General features: G+C 50.0%; 13 protein-coding genes across 13 annotated transcripts; 5 read left to right on the forward strand and 8 right to left on the reverse strand.

Annotated features, from left to right (window-relative positions):
* Positions 1-304: 304 nt before the first annotated feature.
* On the forward strand, positions 305-865 carry An13g01710 (hypothetical protein; the record flags this gene model as incomplete). The annotated part of the gene is made up of 1 exon (XM_059743849.1): positions 305-865. One exon carries the CDS (start codon positions 305-307, stop codon positions 863-865), a length of 561 nt encoding a protein of 186 aa, XP_059602075.1.
* Positions 866-2,038: 1,173 nt separating this feature from the next.
* On the forward strand, positions 2,039-2,626 carry An13g01720 (hypothetical protein; the record flags this gene model as incomplete). Its single annotated transcript, XM_059743850.1, has 2 exons — positions 2,039-2,227; positions 2,318-2,626. The coding sequence occupies 2 exons, from the start codon at positions 2,039-2,041 to the stop codon at positions 2,624-2,626; spliced, it is 498 nt and encodes a 165-aa protein (XP_059602076.1).
* A 918-nt stretch (positions 2,627-3,544) lies between these two features.
* Positions 3,545-4,523, reverse strand: An13g01730 (uncharacterized protein; the record flags this gene model as incomplete). Its single annotated transcript, XM_001396274.1, has 2 exons — positions 3,545-4,303; positions 4,353-4,523. The coding sequence occupies 2 exons, from the start codon at positions 4,521-4,523 to the stop codon at positions 3,545-3,547; spliced, it is 930 nt and encodes a 309-aa protein (XP_001396311.1).
* A 372-nt stretch (positions 4,524-4,895) lies between these two features.
* An13g01740 (uncharacterized protein) lies at positions 4,896-6,261 on the reverse strand (the record flags this gene model as incomplete). Its single annotated transcript, XM_001396275.1, has 2 exons — positions 4,896-5,762; positions 5,824-6,261. 2 exons carry the CDS (start codon positions 6,259-6,261, stop codon positions 4,896-4,898), a joined length of 1,305 nt encoding a protein of 434 aa, XP_001396312.1.
* Positions 6,262-6,995: 734 nt separating this feature from the next.
* aphA (acid phosphatase aphA-Aspergillus niger) lies at positions 6,996-8,990 on the reverse strand (the record flags this gene model as incomplete). The annotated part of the gene is made up of 4 exons (XM_001396276.3): positions 6,996-7,347; positions 7,401-7,841; positions 7,891-8,586; positions 8,635-8,990. 4 exons carry the CDS (start codon positions 8,988-8,990, stop codon positions 6,996-6,998), a joined length of 1,845 nt encoding a protein of 614 aa, XP_001396313.1.
* Positions 8,991-10,408: 1,418 nt separating this feature from the next.
* On the reverse strand, positions 10,409-13,511 carry An13g01760 (uncharacterized protein; the record flags this gene model as incomplete). The annotated part of the gene is made up of 11 exons (XM_059743851.1): positions 10,409-10,584; positions 10,683-10,695; positions 10,869-11,444; positions 11,501-11,683; positions 11,738-12,067; positions 12,120-12,217; positions 12,275-12,429; positions 12,478-12,684; positions 12,740-13,014; positions 13,084-13,382; positions 13,445-13,511. The coding sequence occupies 11 exons, from the start codon at positions 13,509-13,511 to the stop codon at positions 10,409-10,411; spliced, it is 2,379 nt and encodes a 792-aa protein (XP_059602077.1).
* A 571-nt stretch (positions 13,512-14,082) lies between these two features.
* On the forward strand, positions 14,083-14,893 carry An13g01770 (uncharacterized protein; the record flags this gene model as incomplete). The annotated part of the gene is made up of 4 exons (XM_059743852.1): positions 14,083-14,181; positions 14,285-14,369; positions 14,491-14,626; positions 14,710-14,893. 4 exons carry the CDS (start codon positions 14,083-14,085, stop codon positions 14,891-14,893), a joined length of 504 nt encoding a protein of 167 aa, XP_059602078.1.
* Positions 14,894-15,716: 823 nt separating this feature from the next.
* An13g01780 (uncharacterized protein) lies at positions 15,717-16,232 on the forward strand (the record flags this gene model as incomplete). The annotated part of the gene is made up of 1 exon (XM_001396279.1): positions 15,717-16,232. The coding sequence occupies one exon, from the start codon at positions 15,717-15,719 to the stop codon at positions 16,230-16,232; it is 516 nt and encodes a 171-aa protein (XP_001396316.1).
* An 88-nt stretch (positions 16,233-16,320) lies between these two features.
* On the reverse strand, positions 16,321-18,124 carry An13g01790 (uncharacterized protein; the record flags this gene model as incomplete). Its single annotated transcript, XM_059743853.1, has 4 exons — positions 16,321-16,669; positions 16,716-16,861; positions 16,928-17,944; positions 17,987-18,124. The coding sequence occupies 4 exons, from the start codon at positions 18,122-18,124 to the stop codon at positions 16,321-16,323; spliced, it is 1,650 nt and encodes a 549-aa protein (XP_059602079.1).
* Positions 18,125-18,616: 492 nt separating this feature from the next.
* On the reverse strand, positions 18,617-19,645 carry An13g01800 (uncharacterized protein; the record flags this gene model as incomplete). The annotated part of the gene is made up of 1 exon (XM_001396281.3): positions 18,617-19,645. The coding sequence occupies one exon, from the start codon at positions 19,643-19,645 to the stop codon at positions 18,617-18,619; it is 1,029 nt and encodes a 342-aa protein (XP_001396318.1).
* A 1,508-nt stretch (positions 19,646-21,153) lies between these two features.
* On the reverse strand, positions 21,154-23,116 carry An13g01810 (uncharacterized protein; the record flags this gene model as incomplete). Its single annotated transcript, XM_059743854.1, has 4 exons — positions 21,154-21,999; positions 22,054-22,220; positions 22,268-22,928; positions 22,988-23,116. The coding sequence occupies 4 exons, from the start codon at positions 23,114-23,116 to the stop codon at positions 21,154-21,156; spliced, it is 1,803 nt and encodes a 600-aa protein (XP_059602080.1).
* Positions 23,117-23,244: 128 nt separating this feature from the next.
* An13g01820 (hypothetical protein) lies at positions 23,245-24,111 on the forward strand (the record flags this gene model as incomplete). The annotated part of the gene is made up of 6 exons (XM_059743855.1): positions 23,245-23,268; positions 23,377-23,442; positions 23,477-23,618; positions 23,655-23,722; positions 23,803-23,924; positions 24,030-24,111. 6 exons carry the CDS (start codon positions 23,245-23,247, stop codon positions 24,109-24,111), a joined length of 504 nt encoding a protein of 167 aa, XP_059602081.1.
* Positions 24,112-24,361: 250 nt separating this feature from the next.
* An13g01830 (uncharacterized protein) lies at positions 24,362-27,806 on the reverse strand (the record flags this gene model as incomplete). Its single annotated transcript, XM_059743856.1, has 15 exons — positions 24,362-24,416; positions 24,521-24,823; positions 24,897-25,224; positions 25,347-25,393; positions 25,468-25,582; positions 25,671-25,937; positions 25,976-26,073; positions 26,141-26,299; positions 26,385-26,544; positions 26,615-26,767; positions 26,932-27,070; positions 27,153-27,200; positions 27,301-27,306; positions 27,421-27,510; positions 27,597-27,806. 15 exons carry the CDS (start codon positions 27,804-27,806, stop codon positions 24,362-24,364), a joined length of 2,178 nt encoding a protein of 725 aa, XP_059602082.1.
* Positions 27,807-27,882: the final 76 nt, after the last annotated feature.

The raw sequence follows: 27,882 nt of genomic DNA on the forward strand, positions 1-27,882 counted from the left end.
ATAGATGAAACCAGAGACTATGACTCCAATGGCTGAAGTGGGAATGTTTCTTCGGCTTTAGAGATGGCTGTCTTGTCATTCCATGCTGCGCCCTGAATCCCCGGATGCAGCGGTAGAATGAAGTCGTATATAAGAAAGGCATCCAGAGAGTCATGAGTCTTGTCTGGACAATGCAGAACTCCGCAAGATGCCTTCGAGCGTTATACATAGAAGGGTATCTTCATCGACAGCAAAGCCTACCACCACCATAGAGAAGGACCCTGCTCTCAATTTCATGTCATGGAAGGGTTAAAGCGCGCACATGATGGATCCGAGAATGCCCTGCCTATGTAGCACCCTCTCGACATCAGTGCTCGGCACACTATGCTTTCTCGTGAGTTCTATACAGTACGACTTCGCGGTTCGATCTTCGAGCAAGCATGGATGGAGAAGTATCAGAGACTTCAATATTACTGTGGCCCTCTCAACATCAAATCTGCATATGGCCTCAAAAAGAAGCTCAGCCCACATAGAGCAATCAAGCGATATGACGTCTGAGTGTCCTACTATGGTAGCAAAGCATAAGACTTACACCCTTGCCATGGTCACGAGGGAGATTGAGAGGATGTATGGACAAGCTCAAGGATACGCAGAAGATTTTTTCTGTCCCAAGAGGTACAATGGCCTCGAATCACTGGACATGCTTGATCTTGTGTCTCGCTTGCGTCCTTGCCAACGAATTACTGCACATGGTAGCACCACATCGTTGGCATCCTCCTGGTCACGGATGGACACAGAGGACGATACCACAAAAGATTCAACAATCCACTCGAAGGGTTATGGTTATTCTACACAGCTAGCTGAGCTTCATTCAACCGAAGTGTAATGAATATATCAGCATCGATGCAACACGTCATGGCGCTTCTGGTTTGGTGGTATGAAACAGATCGAGCTGCCGCAGACTCTGAATGCGGCCACCATCATGGTTGCATGCTGTCTATCTGGATAAGCAATGCTTTGGCAAGTCACTGCGAAACAACAGTGGTCGAATCATCGAAAAATGATTCTCGTCTACCACACTTATCCAAAAGAAAAACCGACTGCTGAGGAGTAATCGCATTGCTCCAATGGCTGTGTATATACTGACCTGATACAACAAGTCGGATTCCACCACTGCACCTCTCTCACGACCTAGATTCTATATAGCAAATCGAACACGCACTGCTCTGGCGCCAGATGTCAGTGTCTACAACAGAGGTTGAATCAGCCACCTCTGTCCTCTCCGCGTCTCTCCAAACTGAAGACTGACGTGTGCATCCCCTTCTCTACCAACAACCATGCCAAACACTATCCAATCATTCCAGTAGCTTCAAAGAATGGATATCCCTCCCAGTGTGGGCGCGAGACATGTACACATCGAAACTTACCTGATGCACCAATCCCATCAAAAATAAAGATGGATCTTTGTGGCAGGCTCACCCACACCTGAAGCCAAGGTTATAACTGGATGTAAACAAGGCAACGACAATACAAACCACGAAAATGCAAAAGAGTCAAGAACATGACCCTACACCGCTGTGTCGTCGTCCGCAATTCAACTCATTATATGCACCACTTTCAGACTATGAAGGTTATATACAGCAATGGAAGGGACACATCAAGAAGCAACGAATAGTGTTCAACTTCCGCGATGTCACCTCTGTACCACCCACCCACTTGCGGCCTAGGATGGCGGTCCCGCGTGCCGAAATCACTGGGAATACTGTCATTCTGGTCTGGCCTGGGGCTTCTTTCAGACGCCTGGGATACAGGGAAATTAATATGATCAACGACAGGATAGACAATATATTGCTTGGTCGTTGGGTCTTGGAAGAATACATCAAATGATCCTCGGGGACAGTAACAATTATATTCTTGTATCTGGCTTCATTACTGGCTGTGCTACTCGCTGACTTTTCGATGAACTGGTACTTTCCTTCCATGGCTCGGAGAGTCTTAAAATATTCTGGTCAGAATCCTCAAATGACAACAGAATTTTCGCCAACAAAATATCATCCTGATGGAGATGACACTAAGCACAGTCAAATTCCCTGCCTCCTGCATAACTACCTACACATACAGAGTACCTAATGAATCCGAACTTGTCCGGTCATTGATAGCGTCAATCCTGACCATCCAGCAAGCTAACCCCTTCTTCTCGAAGATTACGAGTCAAATCATATTAAACCTCTACTCAAAGACCTATACGGTGCTTCTTCTCCTCCCATGACTTAGCTTCAGAGATCATCAAACCAAGGGAAAATGAAGGGGTCTATGCCTAGTGTGCTACTTCTCCCAGATGAAACAGATCGGTGCTCTTGGCTCTACATACACATTACAAATCACCGCAACAGCCAGGAACACAGACTGGGGATGTGCCAGTACCATCTGTCCTGGTTGGCATCTACTTATGCCTGACGGAGATTCTTCTCATCTACACCTCATTGAACTACCTAGTCCCCGACCTATATGCGCAAATGTCCAAATCCCCATTATATGCAATTACTTTCTCGCGCACGATATTTCTGGTCTGCAAGTTGCTGGAAACTGCTGCTGCTGCCATTCTATTTTCGAAAGAGCTGGCGCCTCTCAGGATTCCTATGAATAGGAAAGGAATATCAAGGGAATGAAGGTTTCGTTGTTCGTTGTTGGGGAATAATAACAATCTATCCAAAGCGATCAATACAACATGAGGAAGAAAATACAGGCTAACCTCAGAGTCCTGGAGAATCGTAATCCTCGGTTACGCAGCATATCTGACTCTCTACAATGTCTCTGCGGGGTGATGGATACTTCACCATGTCTGGAGTTGCGTTCAATACTCGCTACTAAACCGAAACAATCCACATCATGAACATATATAAAAGGTTGGACGCGGACATAACAATTAGACAGTCAATGTTGAAAAGATGAATCCCTACCTACTAAGGTCCTTGTGAATGGAAGAAGCTCTATATCATTGCCAACATCCCAACGAATTGCGATGTTGGGGTGCTCGGGGTTGGGTTTTATATGGCTGAGTTGGTCACGCCTCATGATGGGCGCTGGGGTTATTGTCTCCTCTCTCCGATGGGGGGTTTGGGTTTCACTTGCCTTTCGGGAGAAAGTGCGTCTGCCACGTGGTTATATGATTTTGGGGGTTGCTATTGCTGGTAAATGTATCTGTAGCAGTGTGTCATGGTGGGTTCGATTCAGCTTGTTGGTTGAATGTATTGGATGATGGTGATAGGGGTATAAATGACAGGGGGTGGGTTAGCTTAAGGTTGCACAATCCATCCATTGTCAGTGCTTGAATTGGATAATGTAATTGAATAATGAAGACAGCTGGAATTTAATCAAGAACCATTATGATCCCAGAAGATGGGTATTCTTTGCGAGATCTATTGTACAATCTACCTAACCATTATACATTATTAATAAACATCACCCACGAACATCTTCCGTAGTTACAGCATCCTGTGATGCCAACATCCAGAACACCCCAAAAATTACCATAAAAGACAATACAGACCCAAGTAGCCAACAACTAAAGTGGGACCCACGGCCCTCCAACAGGCGTACCCGGCGACCTCAACAACACCCCCATATTCTCCTCCTCTGCCAAAACCGCCTCAATGTCCCTAGCCCGCATTAAATTCCACCAACGCTGAAATTCTTCCCGGAAACACTCAGGATCATACAACGGCCCAAACATAACCGGCTGAGGGTCATCATCCGGACCATTCCCGAAGCCAGTCGTCGTCATGCGAGCAAGAGTCAACCTCCACCACCTGGTTTGTTGCGACCAAGTACCGAAGTTAATCCTGAGAACCAGCAACGTCTCAATAAATCGAGCCGGCTTTGCCATTATAACCGGGGCAATGTCTTGCGGAAAGCGGCCGAAGTTGGGCTGACCATGTTGATACCCCGTCAAGGGTAGTCGGCCATCGTTACTCAACATGTAGGATAGGTTCGTAGGACGTGGGATCCCAGTCGGGATAGGGGGATTGCCTGGGAAATACCACCGCTTGGAGTACAAGCATATATCTATATGGGGTATCTCTCCGTGTACCGCTGATGGTCCCTGAGCGCCAGGTTCTTGCGGAGCTTGAGATGGCATCATGGTGATCTCGGGGTGGCTGTAGACGTGGAAGCGGTGGGTAGGCTCTGGGCGGCCTGACTCAGGGGTTGTGGCGGTGGCTGAGGCACAGCGTAGAAAGTAAGGGAATTCGTGGGCATATTCGTAGTTGCGGAAAACAGCGGCGGCTCGTGTCAAGTGCTCGTCTTCGAGGATGAGATCGAGGTTCTGTAGGGTAGTTGGCGGGCAGAATGGGGGATTAAGGGAGGGTATGTACTTGTGCTATGCTATGAAAACCCATAGCTCTCATCGCTAAATCACCCCATAGTAGACATGGAATACCCTCAGCCTTGAGAACTAGGCTGATTGATGAAGCGAATCGGTAGGAGACAATCGGGATTTGTGGGCCCTCGAATAGGAACTGGTACATGGATTGTTGTCCTGCCATGGTGGTAAATATACGGGTGTAGATGTTCAGTGAAAAATAGTAGCAAAAGATGTTGATTAGCAGGGTTGTGTTATGAGATGTGAGGGGAGATAGAGGGACGTGTTGTAGGAGGATTGTGTATAAACTATGGTATCATCAGGGTTCTTCATAGCTCTTGCCTGATAGACAGTGATTCACGTACCTAGTACGGGGAAAGAGCCGAGACACTGTGTTTCTAGTCCTACGTAAGTGAAAGCAAGTTCTTTCCAGTTCAACTACGGTGCCTATTACAGAGGTTGGAGACCCAAAGTCGGGCGAGATACACATACAGTACCTATGTCAACGGAATCCAATCAAGCAAGAATTCTCATTCAGAACACTTTAACTACGCATCTAAACCGATGCCTCTGTATCCAAAGCCTTATCTGACTCGGATAATGGGAATATCTCTTCCGTCGAATACGAGAAAAGTGGCGAAGGTGACATTTGCTGCCGCGAAGATTGTTCCCCATGGCCTTCGAAAGGAATTGGTTTTGGTTCATCAGACCTCCCTGGATACAATGCGGCAAACTCACGGCTTAACTCTTTCTCTAATCTTTTCTGCGCTTTTATGGAAGATTCGCCGGTATAGGTCGCAGTCCTGCAAGCTTCCCACCATTCTCGACATGTTTCGCTGAGCGTTTTTTGGTTTGCATCCAAATCGAATAGATCGCCATATTCAGCTACGTAGAGGTATGTCCCGAAGTGTTCAGTCAAAATTACATCCCAGTCTATTTCGCATATATTGAAGTGCTCGTCCCGCGCCTTCAGGTAAATCAGGGCCTCGGCATAACGAGCAGGCGTAGGTATGACTAGGGGATTTTTAGTGGGCGGATGATCCTTATTCTTGGGCCGGTGAACTCCCTTCCAGCGGAGTCTGCGGTCTAATGTTAGCATGAAATTTTCGTCCGCCTCGTTGGCCTCCGTCTGCACAGTAAACTTTGGAAGTCTCCACAATACATTCGACTTGCGGTGGAGTCTTAGATCGTGATGCTGTTGAGAACCTTTTGTCACGCCATGGGTCTCTTCCAATCTGCGATGAGAGAATAGATCGAATAAATGAAAAGCGTGAACAGGTTTCAGTTCGTTACCAGGACAGGCTCCTTCATTGTAGGGGCACCCCGGATAGTTGTCATGGTCTCTGAACCCAGCCTTGCGCAAGGTTTCAATGGCGTCCGTCATCTGCTCGTCCTCAATTACAAGGTCTATCGATAATGGTTTCTGCCTCATTGGTAAGCACGAGATCCTGTACAGCATAACTAATTATATGTATTAGACGTACGAAAGCATCATGTATATGTTCGAAGATATTTTCTAGCATGAAACCCCACAGTACACAGGGAATTGGAGGGTCTGCTTCCTTGAGAATATTACTTGCATCTGATGCGATGATAAATGCATCGGTCTGCCCACAATACTTTTCCCCTAGATACTCATACACCCTTATCAGGCATGGGGATGGCGACCGATATTCCTGGGGTGGTTCATCCTCGCTCATATGCGAGGCGCTGCGCGATGCTTCATTGTCCGCTTCCAATGTATCTGACGGTGGATCCTGGGGTGGTTCATCCTGGCTCATAGGGCAGGGATTGCGCGACGCTTCATTATCCGCTTCGATAGTCTCCACTGGTAGATCTTGGTGTTGACTACCACCCCCCATAAGCGAGGACCAGGGAGAAACCTCGGGAAGAAGCGAGCCAACGGGCGAAGGGACGTCCATTGCGAACCAAAGGTGGAGGGCTGTATTGTTCTATCTGGGTAGTCGAAGAGCCGGTCCGTTGTATGTCACAGACCAATGATAGTGGAAGGCTGTCTACCAGGTCCTTCCTATTTGCCTTTTATAGGTTCATCGTACAAGTACCCGGGTCGGGATGTACCAGGGGGATTAGGGGCATAGTGCGCCTCTACAGCATTCATTTCTGGGGAAGTCCTGCTTCTGCACGGAGGGATCCATCTCACGTCGTGGCTTGGGTTGGAGTCTGCTCCGATTACCGTGGAGTGGCTCGAGATAGCGTGGATCATTCCGTCGTTCTGCAGAGGACAAGTGTAGTACACTCTCCAATAAAGGATTTAAACCATAAATATTGATTGGGGAGAGGTATAGAAGAGGAACAAGCGGTACTAGTATGGGGTCGAACGATCGAAGTATGGCCGACACAGAGTCACGAATGATGTCGAGATCGTGTCACCTGATTCAGTGCCATGCTCATTCCATACCAGGCATTACTAGTTGCATCGCTCTTTTTAAACCAGTAAACAAGATACAGGCAATGAGACTACTGGTACCTGATATGATGCAATATTCCAAGCAATGAATTATATACTAAGTACTTTTGTCATGTACATGCAAACGTCTGGTCCCATAATAATCACATCCCAGATATGTATATCTCATTCCACATTAATCAGGATTTCCATCAGCCGTTTCCAGAACTTCCAGTTAAATCACGCACCTCAAGCGTGGAACTTCTTGCCACCGGCAACGTGAGATGGCTTGAGAAGAGTAAGAGAGTCACCGACGGTGCCATCATCACCACGGATCAACTCCCACTTGAGAGCAGTCTCGTTGAAGATGGTCAGCTTGCTGAAGCCGTAGTGGACCTTGTCCAGCAGGGCGGTGATGTTGGTCAGACCCTCGCCTGAGCTAAATTCACTGTGGCTCTCAATGTTGCCGGCCATGCCGTTGATGATGTGGGTGATGGACTTGCCGTTGTGGGCATAGTAGGTGTTGTTGTTCACAATGGCGGCAGTATCGATGGTGCCGTTAGCCCCGAGAGGATAAAGACGCTCGTACCAGTGGATGTGGCTGACGATAATGTTAGCGGGTGATGTACAAGTTTAAAAAAGGGGCAGACTCACCCAGAGAAGTAAGCATCCACGCCATACTTGAGGAGCAGACCCTCGAATGCCTCGCGCACGTGCAGCTGGTACGAGGAATAGGCGGAACTGTACATAGGGCGGTGGCTCATGACGAAGACCCACGGGGTCTTGCTGCGGTCGACCTTCGCCAGATCCTGCTTCAGCCAATGCCACTGCTCATAGGACTTGGTCTCATGGACACTGCCATTGACGTTGCCGAATGGACCACTGTCGGTGATGAAGGTCTCGGCCTCACTGGGCAGGGTCTCGTTGCCGGTCACGTCCTCCGCAAAGTTCCACTCCGGGCTGTTGGCAAAGTCGGTCTCACCGTCAATAGAGACGAAGTGAGCAAGACCGTAGTCAAAGGAGTACCAGAAGTTACCGACACCACCGGTCTCGGGACCAGGCATGCGGAAGCGGTGCTGGTAAGCGGTGAAGTTTCTACGACGGTTAGCTACTACCTCTGGGGATTAGGAGAGGGAGTATGTACCTCTGAGAAGGAGGACAGCTGTAGTAGGTCAGGTTATCAGTGGGAGCAGTGCCATTGGCAATGTCGTCGTTCAGGTAAGCAGTGAGGATGTTGTGGGGACCGTCAAACTCGGCGCACGAGGCTTCGTGATTACCAGGCATGACCATGTAGGGCATCTTCAGAGTGACGTTGTTGAGCCACTGTTGCCAGAGATCCCAGTTGGACTCATACAGCACGCTCATATCACCACCCTGCGGACCACCTTGGTCGGGGATTTCGCCCGCGGGCAAGGGCTTCTTGTACTCGTCCGGAATAGGGCCACCACCGGGAAGAGTAGAACCGGTGCCGTTGTAGCAGACCGGCCAGTCGTCGGCACAAGGGAGGATACCAGAATACCAGTCATCAGCGTAACTGATGTCACCTCCGTGCCAAGCGAACGCAGTTCCCTCATTGGCAGCCTTGACCAGCTGCTTGTGTGTTCCGTGAGCGTTGGTGTAGCCCATGTCGTTCAGCACGGCGACGCTGAACGATCCCGGGTGACCGGCCGGACGACCAGTCTTGAAACTGAGGACATCCGACTGGGTAGTGCCGTTGGCGGCGGGAATCTGGTAGTAGTAGGTGGTGTCAGGCTCCAGACCGTCGATGCTAACCTCATGGAAGAATTGACTGCACTGAGTGATCGCCTTGACTTGGGAGCAAGAGGGAGTGCGGTCGTAGCTAGATTCATCAGCACATGGCGATAATCACCCAAAGTGGTATACATACGTGTGAGAGTAACCCTGCGCCGTGCTGTTCAAATTGCGAGGATCCTTACCCCAACGGACAGCAGGCAGTTGGCCCAGACCAAAGGGGGTCTGGTAATGAATGTGCATGCCCTTGGGGATGTAGGACAAGGAGATCACATTGACATTGTTCCTGGGATTGGCGGTGGCCGGCTTGACGGCCGGGGGTTCAACTAGACGAGGGAAACCCTTGCCGTTGCCATTGATGGTGGGATCGACCCAATCGCCGATCGGGACGGCAGGTCCAGTGTAGGGGAATCGCTCATCGACCACCGGACGGGCCTGGGCGGCCGTCGCGGAGAGCGCGATAAGCAGGGCAGAAGCAGCAGTTCCCTTCATGGTCGCGTGCTTTCAGCTGGACAAGAACACATGAATTCTTGGCTGATCCGGATCAGTACGCCGGGGGAAGCGTCTGGGGCCACCCGACCGGTTTATATCCCCCGCGACCGGCATATTTATCTGGGGGTCGCGACAGCAAACGAAGCAAGGCAAGGCAAGGGATCACACGTGTAGATAGGTCGGACAACAATTGGCTTCGGGGGAGCCGACGGGGAGCGGCGATGCATCCATCCAGGTCGGCTAGTTGCGACCGGAGGGCAGCGGAGAGACTAGACTAGTAAGGAAGCAGGGGACCAGGCAGTGGAGAGCTTCAGCTTCAACTCCATCGCCACTGAAGCCATCGCTAACGATGCATGTGCCTGATTCCCGCCTCAGGGATTGGTCAATGTCCTCAGGCACCCACATTCCCTGAAAGTGGGGCCTTCTCACGTTTGGAACTCTGATTGGCTGGCTACTGATATCAACCCAGCAGCATCCCGGCACGTGTTGAGGGGATGGCCAGCAATGGGATTCCTCCCATTTCCAATTTCTGGCCTGCATTGGATCAGGCAATTCTTCTAGAACTGGCGGGAAGCGTGAGAGCTACTTATCCAGCACTAACCTGCATAGCATCACACTGGCTCGCTTCAAGCCACTGATCTCTTTCCCGCACTAGCCTATGGTCAGATACCAGTCCAAAACGCAAATTATCGAGAGATGATGCATGCCCGGTTTTCATAAAACACCTGAAATGTATATATCCGGACTGAACCAAGGTCTGTTGCTGGATGGCACACGTGGTACCTGACTTGACATCTGAAATGGTGGGACATGACGTCCTTCCGAAAGCTACCAGATCTTGCCTCACAAGACAGGGCTGACAAGGATCAGATCCTGTCATGACGCCAGCCTCGTCTGGCGCATGGCCGGCCAGGCACTGAGCACGTGTGAAAAGTCAAGTCATCTACAGCGCATCCGCATACCTTTCTCGTATGCCACGCATAGGATATGGACAGGCATTCTATTTCACCACTCAGCAACCTGGTAATACCTTCTTCCACCTAAACTTACTCTTATTGGCGTATTAAAATCCGTATTATCAAGAGAATTCATGTGATAAAGTCTACGTACACATATAAAAAAGTAGAGATAGAGATACTCCTTCAAAACTAAGTATTATATATATATATATATTCCAACTTCTATTTCTATTTATGGCCGTATACACCAACATTAACAGCCACTTGCTTTAAGCAGCATTGGACTGAAACTAATCAATACCTTTTTCGTCAACGAGTTATAATCATGGCCAGGGGAAGAAGAGAAATATACATACTAAATACTAAGTATATATGCTATATCCCCCCACGCCAAATCTGTAGTCATGCCGATCAACTTATACAAGTTGAACGGGGCACGCGACCAGTCATTGTCATTACTTACTTGACTAAGAAGCCGATTATAGATTTCTGCACCTTGTGCCTGCACATAAGCAGAGATGAAAATGTCGGTGAAACACTGAACTGATGTTCGGTTGAAACCAAACACTCGAGCGAATGCATCCCGCAGAAGCAATCCAACGCAGGGATGAGAGTATATGAATCCGCGATTTCATCTACATCTTGACTCTAGATTATAAACAAAAATTTTACATAAGATCTTGGATATATACAGCTACCCCAATCGATCCTATAGTACGTCCTAGTCACTAACCACTCCACGGCCCCTATTACATATATACAAGTCAAGCCCCATCAAACACCAAACTTGCCGCCCTCCGGCACAGCCAAATAAGAGCACCCCTTATAATCGCACGTATTCTATGCAACACCATTAGCAAATGCCCACAACCAACCAACACCGCGATAGGAAAAAAAAGGGATAAACCATGAAACTCACCTTATAAACCTCGGTCCCCCACCAACTAAACCCCTTCGACGCGCCACTAAAATAAATCGCAAAGAAAATGACCACCCCGGCAATGGACACCGACGAATCCAATGCCGAACTCAAGACGAAATTATACTTATACCACCACTGATACACTCTCCTCCGAAGGAACCACCCAAACGTCAACCCCACAACCGCCCAACTACCATAACTGGTTCCCGTCGCGGGAGGGAGGTAATTCAACCCCCCAAGGAACAAAGGGATGTGGACTCTCCGCCAGAGCGAATTCGGGTAGCGGCGTTTCAGGAAGTAAACAGGAATAGGGAGGACCGCTCCGATGATGAAGAAGTACAGGAGGGAGCTGTAGCCGATGCCGTTGGTGAAGTAGTTGCGCGGGCCGATGGCGCCCCAGATAAGACTGGTGTTGAATTTGGTGCGTGAGAAGGGACAGCTGAAGCCGTTGACGGCGTCGGTGGTGCACACGCCCGAGATGTTGCCCAGACTCCAGTTTAGGACGGCGACGGAGCTGAGAGTCCCGAAGATCATGCCGACGCATTGGACGATGAAGACTTTGCGGGGTGGGATCTGGGTGTTTATTAGCATGTGTTGGGGGGGGTGGGAGGGGAGGGGTGGGGATGTACTTTGCAGTAGTCGCAGAGTTTCATGTCTTCGGCAAAGTAGAGGCCTTTGATGGTGGTGATGTAGCCGATGTCGAAGAACCAGATGTTGGCGAGGACTTTGCCTTCGAATACGAAGCCGGCTACGATGCGGCAGAAAATGTCGATGTTGATCTTTAGGTTGGATGTCGCGTAGACGATTGCGAGCTGGACATTGAGGTGTTAGTTTGTATCTCATTTGGTATGGAAAGTTGCACAAACCGGGCCGTAAAAGACCATAGCTACTGCGCAAGCTAGCAAAACGCCGTACCACCGCAGTTCGACATTCCAGTATTCCACGCTGAATATGCAAATGAAAAGTGCTAGTACGGCTGCACCTAAGTACCATAGAAACGGGACGTCACGGTATCCGGAGTTGGTATCTGTGTTTTTCTTGTCTTTAGAGAAATAGCTGCGCACAACATGAGGGACCCGCAGGGCGCCTGCCGCTATATCGTGGCGGTTCTCGAGAATAACCCAGACGAGAAGGGAGCTCAAGGTTGCGAATGACAGTCCGAACATGTTCAAGGCGTAGGTTACGGGCATGTAGACCTATAGTATTCCAGTCAGTAGAGACCGTGGACATTTAGCAGGCGCAACGTACCGGAGAATAGGCCTTGTATTTTTCAATGTCCAGTTTGTAGCCGGTCGCCTTGCTGACTACCTTGGACGCTTTGTAGGTGGTGCCAGTGTTATCATAGACTGAATAGGAGATGATTAGTATCGAGAATATGCTCTGACAGACGGCAAGCTGCATACCTGACGAGCTCTGGAAAGGAAGGTAGCCTGTATACCATACATTGCGGTAATAGCAAGCGACGGCGACAATCCAAATCCAGAATACCAGTGAGGAGAAAACATTAATGATAGCCCACGACGGAATCAGAAGCGGTGATCCGACGTAGGAAATCTGGCTCCCTTGGGAGATATTAGCCTCGCTGTGGAGTAGTGGGCTAGGTCACTCACAGTCAAATGTAATAGGTAGTAAGCCCATACCACTCTCCATACCAAAAAGCTGATTGACTACCGTGCTCTTCGGGTTGATCCAGCATGGGAAAGTGAAGTAGCTCAGCGCCGGGAAGATGAAATCAGGGAACCAGTACCAGCAGAAAGAGATGCAAAAGGCGAGACTGAAGAACGCATAACGAGACATTTTCCACGTATCCTTACTAAATTTCATTTAGATCCTCAACTTCGTTCCAGGTATCACAGATCAACACTTACACTCCTTGTAAATCCCCCTGGGCCAGGTTATGCAAGGTTGTCGTAAGCGAAGTCGTGCTCAACACACCCGGCCAGATAAGTTCCCTGGGGGCCACCACCACGGACCGAAAGAAGCCAGCCAGACAAAACCCGACCAGGAATGTTCCCAATGTGATCAAGATCTGGAATCCCCAGCCAGCTTTGTACCCGTAAAACATCTGTTGTTCCGTCAAGACGTCTGCTCCTAGCCGGACGTAGATACTGAGATTCGACATGATGTAGACTAGAACGTGTTCCTACATGTCGGACAACAGTTAGCACGGGTCAGACACTAGGATTCTGGCATACGCTTGTTCCAAGCTTACCTTCTGATTGAACGGTCCCGGATTTAAGTTGAATTGGCACACGCCGAGGTTGACATTCCAGCTCGGAATGGTCTTTTCCCACAGCTTGCCTAGCGGGTACGCCAGCAGCAGGGTCACGGAGGAGGAGATTGTGATGGATGGTTTTCGAAGTGTGTAAAGCGTGTTCAATCCACTGGCCACAATACAGAATCCAATGCCAAGAACCCACATTCTCAGGGTCAAAATGGGCTCTGTTGGGTCATCTTCATGGATGCCGATGCCTGCCGCCCGTAATACTTCGGTCTGGGAATTTACCTCGGCTTGTGATAGTGTTAGAAGCAACAACAGGGGCAGGAGGTGAAGCGAAAATTTTCAAACTTACCACGGTCGGTGTCCTCGACAGGGTAGACACTCTCCTTGTCGAGACCATCTTTGGTGTCGGTGGCCATTTTCCGCACCAGAATCAAGCGCTGAATAAGACCAGGACCATGGAAAGTTATCAGATCAGATAGGTAGCATCAGATAAGATCCCGGGCCGGAGTGCCTTAAATATATCCAACAAAATTTGCCAACAAGCCAGGTCACCGGGTGAGGGATTATTCTGCCACGGATTGTCGGCAACCCACAATCTCTCCCTCGGACTAGCCTAAGCCTTAGTGGGCCGTCTTTGGACAAGAAACCCCCAGCCCTATAAGGCGAATGGGTGCCTGTGGTTCCGGTGGACCCTTCGGGTTTCGTGTGCCCGCGCAAAAGCTTTCTTGGCGACTTGGCCGTGATCGAACCGACTTGGAATGTTGCAACCTGGCCAGATACCGATCCATGGTGATGGCATGACGGTAGGAATCTCTTCGAAGGGTCCGTATAATCTGCACCCGATTTAGCAGGTGCATTGTCTCAATTGACTAAGGTGTCAACACGGCTGTCCAGCGCGCAAATGGAGAAACAGGGGCATCGTGAGGAGATTGCACTTCTCCCGTGGTTCACATCGCGCTAGTGTGGTACTCGCATACTTAGCGGGTAATGAACGCCAAATCACTGGCGACATTAGCGAATCAACTGAGACAAGGCGCCTTATCTGATCCCTTTTGCCCGGATGATTGTGACTGCTCTAAGCAGTACGTAAGGTAGTCTCGCATTTCCGCGGTTCCCGCGTCATTCAAGTCCCCAAGCCAGAATTTGGCCTCTACCAAGGAGCTCTACAGCAATCTTAGAGTCAGAACAGGCCTCGTATGCTACATCATCTTCGCCTCGGAAGCCAAACTTGCGACCTCACCACGCTCATATTCCGAGCCCACAAGACGCAGCAAGTCGGAAATCCTTCCACATGTGGCATCCATGACGGGTCCACAAACGCATCCTTCTATTGATAACCCGTTTGTAAGCCAATGTAACACTCCTATCATCCTGCATCTGGCGTGATGTCTCCAGGAAGGCCTGTGGGTTCTATCGATCCTCATTTCACCCCACCAACGAGAGCTAAGCCGGAACTCCCCGAGCAATCTTGGCATTTGGTTAGAGAGGGGTCACTTGTGGAAACTGACGACGATGCGAGGTTGGAGCTTAGGTAGCAAGCAGGCGGGTATCAGGATTGCCGGTCGCTCAAAGACGACTAGTCACATCATAGGATAATTTCGGACGAGTCCACAGCTTCATCTGTGTTTGCTTTCTTTCGTCGGCTTTACATCGAGCTTCGGACATACGACTCAAAACTGTGGTTCCTGGCTATTTCTCAGGTGGGACTGCGAGCAGGGCTGTCCACCGGATGCGTGATTTCGTGCCTCGCGCCTTCAGGTCGGTCGTCCCACTCGAGGAACGGCTTTTCAAAGCCTAGCCATTACTACTCAGCCTTATGACAAGGCTGAGAGATTAAGCATTTGATTTCGTAATGGTATGTACTCGCTCTGGACTGGGGGCTGTGACTGGCCAGTCGAATGTTGAGTGATCGTAAATGCGATTCGGAAAGCAGTTTGCCGAGAAGACCTGAGAATTGCGAGCAGTTTTCTCACCTTTGAAGGGAAAGGGTCAAATCCAAATAGTAAATCACATTATCATTCCTCCGGAGCATTGGCGTCTTGCGATATTCGTCGTACGGGCAACTGCGGTGAAGTGCGCAGATGCGGTTAACAGTTGATGGCATGAAGTGGCCACAGGAAGGTTAAGGCTATCCCAGTTGTAGCGTGTAAACGTTCTGCTAGGCTACATAGGAAATTCTAACTGTTTGGCCGTGAATAGTGGCTAGTAGGGGCGCACATAACTGGTAGGGAACGTCCTATGTAAGAGTTCCCTCTCCTGAATGATCAACAATGGCTGAAATAAACGTACACAACGTTGTTAACAGCGAACGACATTTGATTCGGAATATGTGTCTACCATACCATTTATATTATGGGGCGTGCAGACTTTCGCGGAGAAAGGTTCCCACCCCCGAAAGAAGCCACAATAAGCGATTCTCAGCAAGATAGACTTCGAGACAACACCGGATGAGCCACCAAAACAGAAAGCTTGTCATTGCAAGGGGACTATCACATGCTGATCTGGAGTCTGACATCATCATTTGAAGTTGCTTATTTTTCTTTTCATCTTTACGATAATCCATCAACATCAGAGCTTTCGATATTTATTACTTAGAGCGTGAATACAATTTATGAGGAACAATGTCTTCGATGGCAGGAAACACACAACAGCCCACCCCCTTTTCCCCGGAAGCATCACAAACATCAGACCGCTCCGTCGCAAATACACATCATGACCCCCAACTCTTCCAACCGCATCATTTCTTCTTCTACGGCAGCCTCAGCGATCCTTCCTTCCTAGCGAAGGTGCTCAAATGTCAGGATAAACCGGCCCTGCGTCCAGCGACGATAATGGAGCATGATATGAGAATGTGGGGTGACTTTCCCGCGCTGTTGGATGGACGTCCCGAGAAACCAATTCACGGTGTCAGCTACAAGGTGCGTTCGCAGGCGGAGGAGAATCGGTTGGCGGAATATGAGACGGATATGTATCGGAAAAAGGGGTGCCTCATTGAGTTTAGGGATGGGTCAAAGGTCCCTGGGGTGACGTTTGTGTGGAATGCCGATCCGGGGTTGCTGAAAGACGAGGGGTTTGATATGGAAGACTGGTTGTTGGAGCAGAAAGAGAGTCGCGGTGAGGGTGAGATCGGAACGTGAGGAATTGGGCCTAGGAGTGCTCCTTTGTGTGGTCTTTCGGCTTTGAGTGACGTACGACCGTCATTTAGCGTCCCGTATCGATGTTCTATCATATCGGCTTTTGACGGAATGGCAGGTCGAAGCTCCTTTTTGTATGAGTGTTGCCTCCCACAGGAGTAGCCTGCTCGGCCACGTCATTCGTTTCATCCTTATTGATGGTACTCTCGCCGCGTTGATGGGTTTCGCCTCCCTCGTGCCGACTCTGGTGCAGTCTGTGCTTTGCACCGTCCACCTTCTCTTGCAATGCGCGCACCTTTCGCTTCGCTCGGGTGTACCCTTCTATACCTGCCAAGACAGCATATGACTTGCTGATTGAGACGTGTGACATGTCGACCCCTTGGTCTTGCAGCGAATGGATGAAGGCCCGGAAGTTCGCCGCAGGGGGACGATAATGGCCACTGTTGATGTCAGATAGAGGTACTGAAATATGACGGAAGTACACACCTCAGAGGTGCTAAACTACGTAGCTGTCCATTTCTTATCTTGATCAACCCAGCGGCTGCAATGCGAGCACCTCGAAGAAATGAAGAGTGCTGAAAGGCCCCGGACTCTTTGATGCCAACAAATAGCCGGAATGTAGTATCAGCAACCTGCTTTTGTTTAGCTGCCACGGCACAGACTATTGAGAAGGACGAAGCGAGAAACAACAAACTTACAAAGATCCACATATCCTCCTTCTTCGACGATTTCCCCTTCAGGGTCTTGAGGATCGTCCCGGGACTGACATGCACCAACTTCTGTCCCACCTTTGTCGCCTTATAATCATCCTTCTCTTTCTGCCCCAAAATATCCTCATTATCACTAAGCGAGCTATACCCCGACGATGACTCCGACGACTCAGCTAACGAATCACTCGAAAACGAAACGACCGGACTCCCAGCGTCCGTATTCCCCCTAAACCTCGGCGCGTCCTCCTCGACAGGCACCACCCCCCTCAGACTATCTTTGAACCGGGCATTATCAGTCCAGATAAGCTCCCCATTCTTCGCCCACCGAAACTTCCCCGCTTCATCCACTTCAACCAGATAATTCATCCGTTCCTCTCGCGACAAATACCTTACCTGCTGCCTCTCCAACTTCTCTCTCGGACACTGCGGCAGGTCCAACTCACTCCCCTCCCCATAGTCCAACCAATAAAAGAAGTTCTGATTCGTGGGCGAATTCTTCCAATATATATGATAGACCCGCAAATTACTCCCATGTCGGTGTTTCAAGTCCACCATTTCCAGAAAGTATTGCAAATCCATCATCTTGGCCGTAGTGCCTGCTGGAAGATCATGATGGAGAATAGTGGGCGAAGAGTCTGTCACCGAACCATTATCGCCCGTGTGGTTATTGGTCGTAGCTGTCTTCGACTCGAGATCATCGTCATCGTCGCCTCCAGCGCGCTTCGCTACACTGACAGCGCGGAGCCAATTACGGCGTGCGTTCGCGGTACTATCAAGGTCTTGTGCTGGCGCAGATGGGCGGTGGAGCTGTCGCCATTCCGCTTCTTTCACGGCCTGTCCGAATGAGAACAAGATGTTTAGCAGGAATCCTAATTGAGCGTGGGAAGTGGGAATTCGTGAGAAAGCCATACATCTTTCCATCGCGATGTCGACGCAGAGAGATCTAGTCCGCGAAGTGCCCGCCGTGTGCGATAGCCACGATATGTCCTCTAGAATCCAGAATTTCTGTTAAGAGTCTTGCAGGATACAGCGAGAGTAGAGGCCGACCTGGATGGTTTGCGCCGCCCTCGCTCGCTTCTCGGTGACGTCATCGCCAGGGTCACGGCGGGCAGCTGCAGCGGTCGCGGGGTCCACAGGCCCGCTGCTGCTGGGTTCCATGGCTTGTTGCGCTAGGGGAGATGCCATGGATTGAATGATGGAAGTAGTGGATTCTGTCTAGAGGAGATACTCTGGAGCCTGTGGTAAGTAAGAGTGAGGATCAGGAGCAGAAGGAGCAGATTGATGACGGAAAGAAAAGATTGACGGTCGAAAAGTCGAGCCAAGCCTGGGCGTTGGCGGGGCACTGTAGATCCTGCGCCGGTAGATGGTGTCAAATGAAGATACTTTCTCCCCTTACAGGTATGAGTTAGTGATCAAGATCAAGGACTTGTATGAATGAACTCCTCAACATGTGTTATTTTTGCTTTGTGATGAGTAATAGTCTGTAGTTACTGCCTGTTAACTTCAGTACTCCACGCGTAATATATACTGGTGGTAATGAAGCCAAATAGGACTAGTCGTATTATCACATTTGCTGATTACAAGTACATCAGCAATATCAACCTGGGCGAATCAGTGAAGATCATCCGTATTCACATCAAGAGTGACCCACTATTCAGCCCATCCATCTAAAAATATCTAAACAGTCACCCTCCGGGCTCTAAGATACTCATAATCCGGCATCGCATCATGAACCGCCTTCTCTATCAACTGTGCCATCTCCTCTCCAAACTCCAACTGCCACTTCTTCACCTCAGTTGGGATATCCACCACTGCGGGCTCTTTGCTCTTCATGACACCCGACGATTCATTCAAAGTAGACAGCATAACCGACTTTCCTGTATCCCAGTCAAACACATCTCCATTTTGCCGTGCGCCGCCACCCGCTTGCACTCCTCTCTCCCACTGAAACTGAAGCTTGCTGGGGTCTAGACCCGCTAGTTCACAGAATTTGGTGACAGCATCCGGATTGTGGATAACATCGTAGGCGTCCAGAAGCAGCGGAGTGGTTCCGGTTTGCTCGACAGACCAATCGAATAGTGACCGGGTCCAATGGAGGGTCATGTTCGTGAGTAGGGTTCCTGGTAGTATCTTGGTGTCCATGAAGCCCAAATCGGAGATTTTATTCATGGCCCGGCAGAATGAGGGAAACACTGTGGCTGGATGGCGGATGATGAATGCCATTGTCCATGTGCGTAGATACTCGTCTGGGAGGATTGTCTTGTTGTTGGTGGAAAACGTCCGTGTAGGACCATAGGCGCTAGGCACATTGACCTGGAAGGTTGAAAAGTCATAAGGGCCCTTCTCAGGTCCGTGTATAGCTTGCATGAAGGCCATGGGATTGGAGAGCCAGAAGGAATGTTCCTTGGCGAACATGGTCTTGTTCTCTCGCTCAGCTAGAGCGCACATCTCCTCTAGATGGTCAAAGCATTCTTGGAAGGTTGACTGGACCTCATGTTTGGCTTCATCGGTCCATTCCGAGGGGGCCTGTGTGAGTCGACCGTCTTTAGCGACAGTGAGGAAGGCATTGTAGAAGAAATAGCCGCCCCGATCTGCTGTGATGGTGTTGGGCTGGCCAGGGATATTGAGGATCTTCAGGAGCAAATTGGACGCAGTTCGGGGAACGCTGACCAAGAGAAGACGGCGGGGTGAGTCTTGGCTGTGCATGATTGGCGAATCCAATTGATTGATAAGTTCGATTTAACTTCTATTATGGCCGTTTCTTCTTGTCTCGTGTGTAGATTGGCTGTAGACAGAGCAATAGGAAGCCTGGAATATTGGCTCATCTTGGAGCTATATGGCGTGATCAGGTACGTATATATATGTAAGCCTGAGGAACTGCCAGGGAAGTTCCTCTCACTGTTGCGACAACCTGCAGCGGAGCTTCGCGCCTTTCGAAGGACCGAAAAGTGGAGGTGCAAAGACAGCGTTGCATTGGACTAGCCCTGAGAGGTAAAGGCGGAGATGCAGACAGGGAGAGAATACGGATGTCGGCTTTAGCAACGTCCGAAAACCTGCCTGTCAGAGAGAATGGGGTATAGTAGAGCATGTTATGTGGATGCAAACCCCAGCCGATAAATAATGGACAGACACCGGTCGGGGACTATTGTAGTATGACAAGCTGCAGATCACCGTTGGGTGGAGACGGCAGGTGCCGATTAGGGGAGAAAGAAATTGCTGCCGGTTTCTTCCAGGTCTCGCCACATGTGGCAGCTTTGAGATGCCTCCATTTAGCTGGGATGTCCATGGCTGGTAGCTGGAATTCCGGACATAAGCAGCCCGGTTTCCATACCCGGGAGAGGGGGGGTGTTTAATGGAGAGAATCCGTCCAGCGAGTCCCGAGGTCATCGAATCAAAGGCCTGAGCCGCCTAGGCCTGACATTATGTTTTGTGGTAGGATATCTTTTCATTATAATCGATGGAATTGGGCTTGTAGATTGTAACGAAGTCTCGCTGTAATGGTTAGTCTCAAGTAAGCCAGAATCAGACAACATTCAGGAAGGCAAAGTCACGACGGCTGGTCAAGATCCATATTGGTTCCTGATGTGGTGAGTAACTAGTGACAAGGCGTTGTGGAATAGCTCCACTTGCCAACGAAAATAACTATAAGAGTGAGGACTTGACCTTTGACGCGTCAGGTGCAATTTGTGATGTATGAAGGAACGCTGTTGACTCATGTAGTATATCCGATTGATGTGCTGAGATTGCTGATAAAGCCTTAGTCTGTATAGTATAGCTTATATTGAAATTTAATTCTCGCCTAGAATAGTATTCTGACAATCTAACAAAGCCTATGGAGATGTCCCAAGATGATCGGCGTAAGATGCGTTGGATCCTGGGGATTGGGCGTATAGATTCGGTGGCCTAGGCATAAGTCAGGGCCTGCAGGCTCGTGGTCCCGAAATCTGACCGAAACCATAGTCCAGATTGGAATGACATGGGTGTGTAGTCTATAAATACATTGTATAGTCGTGGACTCGTTTGTTGAGTCGCGTACATTCCGTGTATTGGACGAGGATATAGGGCCTATGGCCTGCTCCTTACCCAGCCATTGTTGAACCTCGGATGGAGGCAACATGCCAATGCCGAAGAGAAGGTTGTGGCCTCCAATTTCAGGGCGCTTAGTGAATACTTGAGTCAATTTCATGAAACCTCTTTGTTATAAGGTTCAACAATCACGCCGTCGCTTCAGACACCGGCTCTGCCTGAGCTCTCGGCATCTGCTCTGACACATCGGCTTTGATACTTTGGGCTTTTTCTTTGGCAGCAAGCTTGGGTTGTCTATGAAGAGGACGTGGAGCCATGCTTCCTGTTTTAGCAATGACCAAATTCCGCTTGCGCCGACTGTGCCAGGGTCCGTCATCCGATTGACGGATATAATATCCCAGATCAGCAGTTGGATCCCACTCCGTCTGGGAAACACCAATGCCCAACCAGGAGAAACGGTTGCCCTTGTACTTAATATCCCAGTCATCAGCACGTGGCTCTCTCATTGCCTCAAGATAGTGTAAAGTGCTTCCAGGCCAAGTCGTGGGAACGCGACCGCCGATGGTATGGTTGTTGTGGGAGTTGCGGCAATTATCCGTCCAGACGGCCTTTTCCATGAATGAACCGACATGCTCCTTGAACTCAGCGCAGACATCCCCCTTGAGTGCCATGCTATGGATGGGCTCCGTCTGGTAACGGTCAATAAAGGAGCAGATGTAGTCTGCTTGAGCTTCAATCGCAACCATTGTAGGGCCATTGGAAACGGGTGTGTAAGGGCCAAGCATGGTGAACGTGTTGGGGAACTCAGAGATACCGATTCCCATATAACCCATGATAGACTCGGCCCATTCTGTCTGCAGGTTGCGGCCATTGGGTCCAATGACAGGGTAGCGTGGAATGTAGGAGGTGTCAAACCCGGTGGCACAGATGATAATGTCGCCTTGATGCTCATTCCCGTCTTCGCTTACGCAGCCAGATGGTGTTACCGCAGTCACACCACCGTAGACCACGTCGACATTCTCTTTTTTGAGAGTCTGCCACGCGTTTTAGTATCACCTTTAAAAACACCAGGGGCGCGGAATCCTCACATTCAGATACCTGAAGCCCGATGGTACCACACGCTTGCAGCCCACAGAGAAGTTCGGTATCAAACGATCTTCCATTTCCTGATCTTGAAAGGCGTTCTTCATCACAGATGTCAGGAGACCTTTTGCCTGCTCCTGAAGGACAGTATCCTTGAGATACATAGCTGTTCCTATTTATCAGCAATAGTCGCCGACTTCACAGGTGCGTTCAACATACTGAAGATACTGTTCATAGTCCGTTCATTATCCTTGCGCAGCGCTGTCACGCTCTCCGGATTGTTCACAAAATGCTCAATCTGCTCCTCGGGGAACTTGCCTGCCTCCGTGCTAATGTCGGGCAGCAGCCACGTCGGCGAGCGGATAAAGATTTTTACTCTGTTAACAATAGGTTGAATCGCAGGGAGAATCTGAACAGCCGATGAGCCCGCACCGATCAACAGAACATTCTTCCCTTCAAGCGACACGCTCTCATCGTACATCGCACTGTGTAGCTTGGTGCCCTTGAAATCGGCCAATCCCGGAATCTCGGGCCAGGCAGGCTTATTGAGATAGCCCGTCGCATGAATCAGGATGTGACACCAGTCATGTACTGTGTGACCGGTTGTTAAGTCGGTCGCCGTCACTTGCCACTGGCCCGATTCCTCGATCCAGTTGGTTTCGGTGACGACGTGCGAAGTGTGGATGTATTTCCGCAGACCGTACTTGTTGGCAAAATCGTTGAAGTATCCTCTGATTTCGCGGGAGCCCGCGTATACAGATGACCAGTCTGCTTTGGGTTCAAACGAGTAGACATAGTTGTGCGAAGGGACATCACAAGCGCATCCTGGGTAGCGATTTTCATACCAGGTTCCCGAAATCTCAGGATTCTTCTCGTAGATCTGCATTCCAAGTTAGAAAAGCACCAAGAGAGACCGGGAAAATAGGATGTAAAACGCACAGTCAGGTCATAGTTCTGGAACGACCTCTGCAGCTTGTATGCCAGACACAATCCCGAGGCACCTGCACCCACGCAGACTACCTTAACATGTCTCTCGTTGTGAATAGCTTCCGCTCGAATAGGATCCATTGTGAGTAGACAGACTTTCTTTCTCGTCAGTGAACACAAACACAAGAGGAAGATCTCTATACCCAGGAGAGCAGCGAAACAAAAGCTGCAGACGACGGCCGTTTAGCCGAGGGGCAAGGCAAGAGATCATGGCCACAAGGACCATCGGATTAGTATGACGGTCGACAAGCTCATTGGTGGGGGGGGCGAGTCGGTCATGCCGTCACAGTCTTCAGATATTCGGAGCGAAGACTTCCAGCTCCACTTGCAGATGAAGCTAGTCGCTAAATCCCGAGCTGGCCAAGCGGGAGCGAGCTGAGCATGCCACAAGCATAGAGTTGCGAGGGGTAAGTAAGTTTGTAGTACTATCTCCGTTTCCAGCCGTTGATGCTGACCGGTACTCGCGAGACTCCAACCACCACCACCACATCACCCTGGCCGGTGGGGCGCGCTAAGGCCAACGAGGCAGTGTTAGCGCGGCCGGTGGTGTTAGTAGTGTTACACCTGAAACGGGCCACAATCAGTATGTTCACCGCTCGAAAATTACCAATGCTGACAGGCAGCATCTACGGTGTAACTAATTCTCGACGATTCTATTCCCTGGCTCCCCAAGGGATCCGAGAATCTGTGAGTTGAGGTCCAGTTGTGGCAATGAATCAGATGCAACGTTTTAGCTTTCCACTTAGAAAAAAAAAATTATAATATAGAACAGAATTCTTTCCACAGTGGCGCTATGCCCCTTTTCATGGAACGGGAATAGGCGGATGTCGGAGAGCCGGACCTATTCCGAGGATTACACAAGGCCTGAGGCAGTGAAGCAAGTGAAAGCGTATGTTTGCTAAACGACGCATAATGGATCCTAATGCTCAGTATGCATGAAATATACTCGATCAAACCATTGAGAACATTCATTCCCTAGAATATCGCACTATAGGATGATTCTGCTCGTGTCTAATTCCCTAACTTCCAGTCTACTCAAGGACAAGGTCAAGAAGGGCCAGATTATGATTGGATAGTTCGCCTAAATATGATTGCCAGTGCGTCCGTCGATGGATTTAGTACTGTGCACTAATTTCTGACCTCTTATAGCATATTAAAGTCAGTCCATCACGAGTACCACATCCTTGTAACAGGAATGTAGACTGTGATAACTTAACGCACCGCAACTTCCCCCCCCCCTTGTACTAGATCGTGTCACTAGTAAGTCTATATAGTCTCTTACAAGCCATGTCCTCCATTCTCCTCTCCGTCTTGTATATCAGGTTATCACACTGCAACACCGCCCTCGTATACCCCAGGGTCTACCCCAGCACAAGCACCACTAACCAACAGGCCCAATCCCGACAATTGAACCCACACTTAGACAAAGATCCCGATCCGGACCCTTCTCTCCAAGCCCATCCATGGTCCTAATCCACTTCCAACCCCGACTCCATACCCCCAAGGCATGGCACTTCGTGGCCCAGTCCGAAGAGAAGGCGAACCCCGTGTTCTCCAACTCCCGGCTTTTGTCTCTTTCCGGGGATTCGCCTCTCCAGAATCGTCTTTCCCGGAAACGGCATCTCCAAGTACGTATCACTCAGATCCAGAGTTGCTCCACTGAGGACGTAAAGTACATGATCGACACCGGCTTCCCCGACCCCGATTCCCAGGCCCTTCGGCTCAATGGCGAAAGACCTAAGTCTGGACTCTCTAGTCATTCCTTGCTGGACCAGGACGGGCCTACCACTGGTCTCGTTTGCCAACAACAACGCCTCGATCGTCGGATGGATGGTATACGCCATCACTCCAGAGCCCATACCAGGGTACACCCATCCCCGGTGCCATTGTAGATAGTCCAAGATGCAAACCACGGTTCAGCGGACAAAGGGGTCCTTGGACAATGAGCTCGTCATATAGACGATCTGTCAAATCATTGTCTTTCCACGTCAAGGGTTCTAGAGCTGAGACGGGGTTCGGAGACGCCGATAGTCCATGTCTGTGACGTGGGCAAGAAGATCGATTACGAGGTCTCTGTATCTTTGGAACATTGTGGAGGCGGAAGTCTGAAGATGTGGAGGCGCGGTTAGTGGAATCTGGGCCCTTTCGATAGGCGCTTGGTCGTTGTCGTGGTGCAGCAGTAGGAGTAGCTGTTAGGGATAGCTAGTACGTAGATGATTGACACAATGGTGCTAGATCCCTTTCACATTATGACCAGACTACTAATAGTGCAATGGTAATTGTTCAATATCTGAGTGCATAAAGTCGCTACGCGTGGTGAAACGTCCCATAGATTTAGTGAATGATCCAGGCTGAGGACTGCAGAATAGCGGGCCCGGGCCTCAACGCATATACTTCCTAAAGAGGCTAGTGGTAATTATAAGGTATCGCACGAGGAGGCGACAGGATCGACAGACATGCATAACTGGCGAGGAGGTCTTAGAGTGGCCCCGTGGTCGATTACGACTCCAGCCACATTATGCCATATCTCCCCTTTTACGAGGAGGGCTGTCCTCCCCCCAAAACACGTCATACGCGACATCGGCACGAAGCGAAATAGAGTTTCCTGCGATCGAAGCGGACTGGGTCCGAGGACCTGGGACGGATCGTACCAAGGTTGATTTGATTGTTGGGTAGAGATCTGCCTGATAACGTGGGTTGAGAGTCAGCTGCAAACCCCGGGCCTCGATCCCGTTGCCGCGTCCTTTTTCCGATATCTTCCGGCTTTGGTAGTGGTGATGTCGATCACGGTTCCTGTATTGCGGGATGGTATGATGGTAGCGAAGGAAGAAGGAGAAAAGTCTAAAATTCTCCGATGTCCAGCGACGCTCGGGGATCGGCGGTGTCGTGGAATCAGGAAACCCTTTGCCCGCTCGTCGATCTATAGGCAAATTGCATAACCCCACCATGAAGGCGACCTTGGCTCATGAGTCTCAGGAGATTGGAGGGGTGGTAATCTTGTTCTCGTGGTTGCGGTGAGTTGGTCGACGGTGGAGTGACTGCATGAGGACTTCATAGCGCATGATTAGGGGCGATAGAAGCTTTCAGGGAAGGAGGGTCGTTGACAAAACATAGACGGGATTCATCCCAGTGCGGGGAACCGAGGTAAATGATACTGCGTATCCAGTTGCCAGTCGAAAGACACCGTGCTGGTGCAGACTCGTAACAGGTTGACCCACATTGATTGCAAGTGCGGCCTCCGCGTGATCAAAGGAGGAGTCCAGACTGCGTGTTAGGTTGGCGCAAATTGCATTAATAATTGGGTCCGTGGTAAAGGACTCATGGCACCTTTGATTACGAAGGACACTACTTGGCTATCGTGAAGGTCGGGATCCAACTACTCAATGGTGAAATGTGGAGGACGGCCTTCTCCGGCGGGAATGGAATGGTTCTGTCACCGTTTTTCTGAACCATAGTCCCGTCAATTCCGGCATTTGCAATTCTGGATATGGCGGTTGAGGTAGTTGAACCTAGATACGACTCCAAAAGGATGATTAAGGTTGCCTAAATGTGGCCATGTGGTTCAGGTCGAGGCGCCACGGGCTAGGATCGTGCAGTAGACCACGTTGACTGGCGTCGAGAAGGCGAGGCCCAGCGTGGTTGCTCCACGATCCAGGTAGCCTGGACAAGGGTAGCAGCGCCAAGGTGGGCATTTCGGCCGCCCGGCGATGATGCTGCAGGGGTCATCCGTCGCTGATTGGAACCCAAACAGATGATCGCGGGCTGGCCTCGCCACAGTACATTGCTTTCTACTTGTAGATAGTGTTTGAATCAACATGGAGCAGACTTGTGGTACACTAACGGTCCAGTTGGCACTGGCAGAATCATAGCTAGGTCATATCCACAGTATAACTAACCGGGGCTGATAGTAGTGTTGTAACTTGGGAACTGAGAGCCTGTACTCACCCAATACCGGCCATAAGCGTCATCCTCGATGTGGCGGTGTAACAAAGGTGGCGTCTCCAGGCGAATAATCGGGAGGAAGAAGGTGCTGTTCTCCGACTGAAAATAGATGTTGGAGTCTCACAGTCGGATGCTAATGTTTCTTAAGGTCGGGCATAACTGTAAGTAACACCACCGGAAATGAGAAGTTATCCTTTACGAAAGATTCCGGCTGTTTCCTTGACTGAATAACAAACAAACAGCAAGGGGAGGGGTGGGGTGTGTTATCGGTGCCCCTGAGAGAAAGGCACTGATAGCAAGTATGTAATTAATTGATTACATACCACCTCCTCGGCACACACACACACACACACAAAAGAAGGAAAGCAACCAAATAACAAATAACAAACTCACCAGGGGAGAAAAAACTGCCCATGGTTCCAGGGTCATTACGGTAATGGTACAATACCCATCAAGCCACCACCGACTTCAAGTCCCAAGGCAGGTAAAGTTCCCGGCACGGCGCGGCGGAGGGCAACCACCGCATCTCCACCCTCTACTTTTAACAACCCAACCATGGATGAACTTCCACGCACGTCCCCACTCCCTCCCCGTTGCCATAATGCGAGAAATGGCCCACGGTACGCCTGTCCAAGAATGGATATCCTACCACCGACGTACGGAGCTCCATACTCAGCTCTTGGCTTCTGCAGATTTGGACTCCTTCCAACAGCATTCTCGCTCGCTTGCGCTTCGATGATGACAACACTCGCCCTTGGAGACCACGGTGCGCCGTGCCCGGTAACACCCTGTCTAGCTCATCCGAACCCGCACGGCCCATGTCATCCATGGCTAGTAGGGGAGAATGAGAAATGGCTCATCCACTGGACGGAGCCATTGCGAGGATTGGTCATTCGACCGAACCT

Source organism: Aspergillus niger (assembly GCF_000002855.4).
Source record: "Aspergillus niger supercontig An13".
NCBI lineage: Eukaryota > Fungi > Ascomycota > Eurotiomycetes > Eurotiales > Aspergillaceae > Aspergillus > Aspergillus niger.